Below are 7,384 nucleotides of genomic sequence, written 5' to 3'. Positions count from 1 at the left end.
GTCGAATGTGATTCTTCTTCAGAGCTGGAGAGAGAGAGAGATCGCACGGCACGTTTAGTGCTATTGATAAAAGGGGCAGGAACAAGTGAAGCAAATGGGAAGGTCAGGGATAGGTTAGAGGGCGGGGGAGGTTAAAAGTTAAAAATGTGAAGTTTTAGGAAACATTCCTAAAACATTTCCAAGAGGGAAATGGAAAACAATGAAGGTGAGCAGGGTGAAAGAGACTAATGGGAATCTTGCCGGATAGCAGAGCAAAACTTCTTCAAGGTAGGCATTCCTGATGGAGATTTGGCAGTGAATTAAACACTCAAAGCAGCAGCTCAAGCAGCATCAGTGCAGAGAGAAGCAGAGCTAACGGTTGGAGTCCAGGAGAGAATTGAGAGGCAGACAGTCTGTGCATGCTGAAAGAGGGTGGACTGTGTGTGAGAGCAGCACCTTTCTGAAAGGGGGAGGGGGTGCAGTCAGTCGAGGGGACTACAATTCCCAGCTCATTGCTGCTGAAGGCAGAGCGGCCTCTGCAGGCCTGGGCCAGGACTGCGGCTCCGAAGGGATAAAAAGCCTGCGCCCAGGCGGAGGTACTGAGCATTTCAAAGAGGGATCTTAACACCGGCAGTGTGGGGACAGGATGGCTAACAAACAGCAACCGCCTTACCTGAACCTGGCTGAACTCACCGCCTCCCAGTTCCTGGAAATCTGGAAACATTATGATGCAGATGGTAAGTTCAATATATATATTTTAAAAATTAAAAATGCATTAAAAAAACTATTGTATTCTAACATTTATTTGGGAAATTAGGGAAAACGGAAGCACTTTAATATTGTCTACCTTCTCCATATCTTACAGCCCTCCTATGATTGAAGGGCAATCTATGTGTTAGCTTAGAGAGCAAAGAGTTTAATTTCGATGTGAGTGCGTTTAGGAAACAGATTGCTGCGGTGCGGCGACTCGAACCCCTGTCTCCAACAGCCCAACCATGAATGAGTAGATATGGGCTTGTGCTACCTGCCCAGTAATTGGCTGTTTGATTTAAAAATGTAATTACACTTCAATATCGAGACTCCTATTTTGTTTTTTAAAAACACAAGTTTAGAGTAACTTTGCAAGTGTGGTTTGCCTCGCTGGAGTTGTTGGGGTGGGAGGGTTCTGAACCTAGTTCAAGGTGGGGAGACAGAGACAGGCTGTTACCAAGACATTGAGGGGTGCTTGACTGTACTTTGAGTTGTAGATCCTTCATTTCAACAAGTTATTGTCAGGAGTGAATCAGTCTCCCAGAGGGTGGAGGTGTAAATTCTACGTTGCTCTCGAGGTCTCCGGAATTGTGGAGATGTCAGTGAGACCCCTCACATCACTTTGTACCCAGGGTGTGACCGTTCTGCGGCGGGCTTTAATATTAAAGGGATATTTCGAGCTTCTGACGTGGCCGCTTTCGGGAGCCCCAGTTCTTTGGATATGTTGGGGATTGCTTGGCTAACCGCACATTCTTTGCCTGTCTCATCTTCAGGTAACGGTTACATTGAAGGGAAAGAATTGGAAAACTTCATCCGGGAGCTGCAGCGAGTGAGGAGAGGAACTGGTGTGGTGAGCAAAGCTACTCAGAGTCACTGGGAGGAGCGGTAATCCCGGAGCTCGAAATATTTAACAGATCCATCCGCACAGCAGCTCCCTCCCTGAAAGATGAGACTGGGGGAGGCCGGCTGAGACATCCAATTAAACCTGATGCTGGTTAGACTGAGGGACAGGACTCTCTGCTTTCTGACACAGGGAAGAATCTGAGTGAGGGGCTGAAGCAGGGAGAGAGACAAGCGATTGTGGTAATTAGAAACTTGAGGCAGCGGGACAGACACACACAAGAATGGATAGAGATGGAAATACAGACAGAGCACTCGGGTAGGGAGAGAAACTGGGATGAAGAACACAAGCAATCACAGAGAAAGGCAAAGAGGGATGGGACAGAGCTAGATTGAGACCGGGACAGGGAAAAGCCCACACACGGAGAAAAAGAGAATGAATAATGTTTGGAATTGTAAAAGAGAAACAGTCAGAGAATGACAGATGGAGAGAAACAGACCAACAGAGAGAGGGAAATACACTCAAACAAGAGATAGAAAGAGGGAAGGCAAAACGTGGAAAGAGGGAGATACAGTGACAGAAAGACAGAACCGAGATACTGAGAGGGAGATTGACAGATAGTGTGAGAAAACAGACACAGACACCTGAACAGCAGAGAGGAAAACATATAGAGACAGGCTGTGAAGTGGAAAGTGAGAGGACGGGTGAAAAAGACCGAGGGGGAGAGAGAGAGGCATCCCAGCAGATTGACAATTAGATAGTTAGAGACAGAGATTGAGACTGTCAGAGAGGGAGGGTTAGCCAGATTGAGAGAAAAGCAAGATGCTGACCTCTAGCCAGCTTCTTTGGAAATCGATAAGATTTGATGCGAAAGAATCTTGTTGTGACAACAGATATTAATAAAAATCTAAAACAAAAATGGATAATGGGAGAAATGAGAGGTACAAATTAACAATGGATTTATTGGTGTGTTGAGGAAAAGGTCATTCCGAACTCCCGACTGGAGCAGCTGCAGTTATTGCTGTTTGGGTGTTGAGGGAAGGTTGGGGGTGGGAGGGAGGGGGAGGGGGAGATGGAGCTCCTAAACACTGATACACATCTACTCAATGGTGAGGAATATTTCACATATCAGATTCTGAGGGGGCTGGATAGAGTGGATATTCATGTTTCCTCATGTGAGGGAAAATAGAACCCACCGACATATTTTAAGAATAAAAGAGATCTACCTTTTTAAGATTAGGAGATTTTTTTTTTCTCAGGCGGCCATTACAGTTTGGAATTTTCTCCCCTAGAAGGTAGTGGAGGCAGTGTCTTTAAATTTATTCAAGGCTGAGATAGAAAAATTTTGATCAGACAAGGGAGTCGAGGATTATGAGGCACAGACAGGAAAATGGAGTTGAGATCACAACCAGATCAGCCATGACCTTAGTGAAAGGTGGAGCAGTCTCAAAGGGCCCAATGGTCTACTCCTGCTCCTAATTCATGTTCCTATAAGTACATAAGCACGATTCACCCCACAATCAACAGACTCTACCCCACCAGGAGAGCTCCACCTCCTTGGTCACCAGGTCCCCTCCTCCTCAATTAGCCAGACCAATCCACTCAGTCAGCAGGCTCACCTGCTTCCTCTCCATCTGAACTGGTGCTCAGTGGATTACCCAGATAAAATGAAACTGAGTTTCAAAATCACTCTCAAATTGACTAATAGTGAGTAACAGAATCTCTGCAAGTTGCCCTGGTGGCTCAGTTGGTAAAAACTTGTCTCCGCTGGTGGGAAAGCATTCGGGTGCATCAATTGGCCTCAGTGCCCCTGAGCTGCGCTGGGGATTGGGGTTGGAGAGGTGGGGAGGGACGTCTCAGGGCATAAATCATTCAATCTAGTGACACTCCTGTCAGAAATGGAGTGTGCTTGTTTTTCAATGCACTCCATGGCTGAATGGCCACCAGCATTCAATGCCTGAGTTGAAATGGGAGGAACAATGATTAGGACAAGATATGGAAGGATCAGAGTCAATATATATGGCCAATTTTACCTAGCAGTGTTAAAAGGAAAGTTCCCAGCTTCTCAGATTCTTTCCACTCAATTATCCCAGATTGTTACCTGATTTTTCACCAGTTCCAGGAGATTTGGGCTTGTGTGGGGGGCAAGGGATGGTGCAGGGAGTCTGCACTCCCTAAATTTGTAAATACAGTTGTGTGGGACCGACTGAATGAAGCAGATGGCCTTTTCCTGTTTTTTATCACTTGTATGTTTCACATTCCCCTACAAAAATATTGTGTATTCAGAAGACGGATCCTGGCCACAACCTTCCATCCTTAGCCACCAACTCCAGTCTTCTACAGAACAGCTGTCTGACTTTGAACCAGACTGTTCACAACCCGTTGACATATTTGACACCACTCTCTGTACTTCTGACTTCATATTTGTGCCACTGCTGAGACCGCCTACTTCCATGTCTGTAACATCACCAGACTTTACCCCTGTGTCAGCTCATCGACTGCTGCTCCCACCCTTTTTTCAGAGAAGTATTTCCTACCTTCCTCCTCAATGCCTTGACTCTGGTATTGTTTGATCTCCTCTCAATCTAATCTCTTGAGCACTGGTAGCATTCTGGTGAATCTGCACTGCACTCTGTCCGATGACTATATCTTTGCTACATAATGTACACATTATTCCAGACATGGTCTAACTGGGGCTTTGTATTTTCATTAGCAGCAATCAAAGCCTCAAACTCAAGCCATAATCCTGTCCTCAATTCTGCCCCTTTACTTTCTGCAGAATGTCTTTCTTGCCTCTTGATTTAACTATTCCAGTGCACTCCTAGCCAGTCTCCTACATTCTACCCTCTGTAAACCTGAGGTTCTCCAAATTCTATTGCCCATGTCCCAATTCACACCAGATCACTATTCACTCATCACCCCTGTGCTCACTGACCTACACTGGTTCCCTGTCAAGCAACATTTTGATTTTAAATTTCTCATCCTTATTTTCAGATCCCTGCAGAGTCTCTCCTCTCCCTAGCTCTGCAATGTCCTCCAGCCCAGTGCCCACCAAGATATCTGGTTTCTTGATTTTAATCACTCCACCATTGGTGACCATGTCTTCAGCTGCCAAGGCCTAACGCTGTGCAATTCCCTCTCGAAGCCTCTATACCTCTCTGTCCTCTTTTAAAACACCCCTAAAACCTACATCTCATCAAGGGTTTTGATCAGCTGCCCTAATATCTCCTTGACAAATTTTGATTTGTAATAGTGCCCCTGTCCATTTTGTACATTAAAGATTCTGGGGGCGATTCTCCTAAAAAAAGTTCTAAGTTCTGAATTCACAGGAAAACTGGTGTAAATCATGATTGTTTTTTCAATGGGAGCTCAGACTCGAATCTCCCACACTCTGTGCAATGCAGAGGTCACAATCGGGAATATCATTAAAAGCTCGGGGGGCGGGGCCTATTCACACCAGAGTCTGACAGTTCCGGAACTCTGCGCATGCGCAGTGGCCCAAAACTAACAGCCTGCACTTTGTTGGCCAGCTCAGTCACTGGCTAGTACAGGACCCCAACAGTGCTGCTCCTCCACCCTGCCCCATGGCCCGATTGCCAGACCCCCCCCTCCACAGAAGGCTGACACCCCTGGGAGGCAGGCCCCCTCCACCCCGGCAGACCCCCCCCCCCGGCAGACCACCATCACTGGCCTCCCACTAGTCCCGACCGATCCCATTGCAGAGTGGCAGCGGGACCCCTCACCCCCACCGATCATGCCCCCTAGGCCCCACCCCTAGCTGGTCATGCCCCTTGGCATTGCCCGATGCCAGGTAGTGCCAGTACCAAGGTATCCCCAGGCATGGGCATTTTGTCCCTTGGGCAGTGCTGGGGGCACAGGCTGGCACTGCCACAGTGCCCATGCCTGGGGGCACCACTCCCCATCACCCTACCCACTGGGGGGGGGGTTCACCCCCCAATCACCCAACCCCCTGGGGGGCCCTGATTGCCCCCCTTCACTCCAGCGGAATCTCCCGCTACTTCCCCAAAAGTGGGGAGCTAATCTGAACTCCACCGGAGTGAAATTGTACTGGGCTGGGAGATGCTAGTGGGCTGGGAGACTTCAGTCCCGGGCCCAATAATGATATTTAAATAACATTAAAATAAGATAAAAATGACTTGACTGCTGGTTTCCAGTGTGGTCCCAACCCCGCCGGATATCCGGCACTCGGAGATGTGCACACGTCGGGAATGCATGCCGAATCCCACTCACAATTCTACCAGCCGGCCATGCTGAAATATTACTGGGTCGGAATGGGAGAATCGCCCCCTCTATATCATTACAAGCTTTTGCTGTTGTTAAGAATCATTGTGTTCAAGAGAGGAGTGAGAAAAAACAGACTGTGTGATTGTCAGGATACTGAATGAGCCTTGGCACTAATAGGATTCAGTGTGTCTCCCTAGTTTCACTTTGCATCATGACGTACTTGAGCAACATTACGGACAGAAGGAGCATGTCCACGTAGTGAGCCTTTTCTCAACTAAACAAAAGTTTGAGGGATAGCCATCCCCTGGTTCATTCCCCATGGCAATGGCTTGACCAATCAGAGTCGACCTGCCTGGTTTGAATTTAGCCAAAAGCTTAGCATGGCAAAACATCTACTCATCAGAGTCTACTTGCAAACCAATCAGCACTCTCTACTCATGCAGTATGAATTGTTGTCCCTTTACAATTGATATTCTTGCAAATCTGTCCTGATGTGAACAAGATGAAAAGCTTTGACAGCATGTGTCTTTTTTTTCAGGAATACTTGAACATTGCCCTGCCATATAATCTGCAATGAGCTAGAAAATTCTGCGTCCCTCTAATAGCACAACATTTTGATGTCTGCTTTTGAATTTGTGGCAGGAGAATGGGGCTGTGAAGTGATTTTTGTTTTACTTCCTGCAGCTCCTTTGTCGGGTTCAATTGCAACCTGAGGGTGGAGAGAGCAAGGCTTCCTCCCTGTCACCTGATGGGCTGGTTGGTAACTAGAGGTGGCAGAGAGGTAATGATTAGTCAGTGTACTGGAGCGTGGCATTACAGGAGTTGAGCAGAGTTTAAAGTTTATTCATTAGTGTCACAAGTAGGCTGACATTAACACTGCACTGAAGTTACCATGAAAATTCCCTAGTCGGCACACTCCAGTGCCTGTTCGGGTGCACCTAAGGGAGCATTTAGCATGGCTAATGCACCTAACCAGCACATTTTTCAGACTGTGGGAGGAAACCCATGCAGACACGGGGCGAACGTGCAGACTCTACACAGCCAGTGACCCAAGCCGGGAATGGAACCCGGTCCCTGGTGCTGTGAAGCAGCAGTGCTAACCACTGTGCCACCCTCAGTTTCCACCTTCTGCAGAGAGTAAGAGGGCAGAATAGAGGATGGGGATTGTGTTTAAGGCATGTGTTGCTGCCAATGAAAATATAAACATGCTTAGACCTCATCTGGAATAATGTGCACATTTTTGGACACCAGGCTTAGAAAAGATATATTGACATTGGGCAGAGGTTCACCAGAATGATACCAAAAGCCTTTTGGTAATACAGAAAAAAAGAGACATGTTGAAGCAGTTTGTCAGGACAATTTGCAAGGATACCGATATAAGGGGAAAACAGCAATTTATACTGTATGAAAAGAAAATGCTGATTGAAAGAAGTGTTATCATGGAAAATGCACCCGTTGATGCTGACTGACAGTTAACTGCCAAGCATTGTTTGACATTATTGGAATGATATCTGTGTTCCAGCATTACATTATGAGAGGAGATTAAATTATATCAGAACCAAACTATTG

The 7,384-nt window shown here is 46.8% G+C and overlaps 1 protein-coding gene across 4 annotated transcripts in view; it reads left to right on the top strand.

Moving 5' to 3' along the window:
- Nucleotides 1–625: 625 nt before the first annotated feature.
- The window catches only part of calb2a (calbindin 2a), a 68,375-nt gene continuing 61,616 nt past the window's right edge, over nt 626–7,384 (top strand). For 2 of the 4 annotated variants that reach the window (XM_078210295.1, XM_078210297.1), the window contains exons 1-2: nt 626–716; nt 1,503–1,579. In XM_078210295.1, the coding sequence (XP_078066421.1) occupies nt 626–716; nt 1,503–1,579 (168 nt within the window). Of the gene's footprint in view, nt 717–1,502; nt 1,599–5,121; nt 5,132–7,384 lie in introns of all 4 variants that reach the window. The other 2 variants (XM_078210298.1, XM_078210296.1) reach the window with 2 other exon arrangements.

This window comes from Mustelus asterias, chromosome 4, assembly GCF_964213995.1.
Source record: "Mustelus asterias chromosome 4, sMusAst1.hap1.1, whole genome shotgun sequence".
Taxonomy (NCBI): domain Eukaryota; kingdom Metazoa; phylum Chordata; class Chondrichthyes; order Carcharhiniformes; family Triakidae; genus Mustelus; species Mustelus asterias.
The sequence above is the reverse complement of the archived record's forward strand: the minus strand, read 5'-3'. Positions and strand labels throughout refer to the sequence as shown.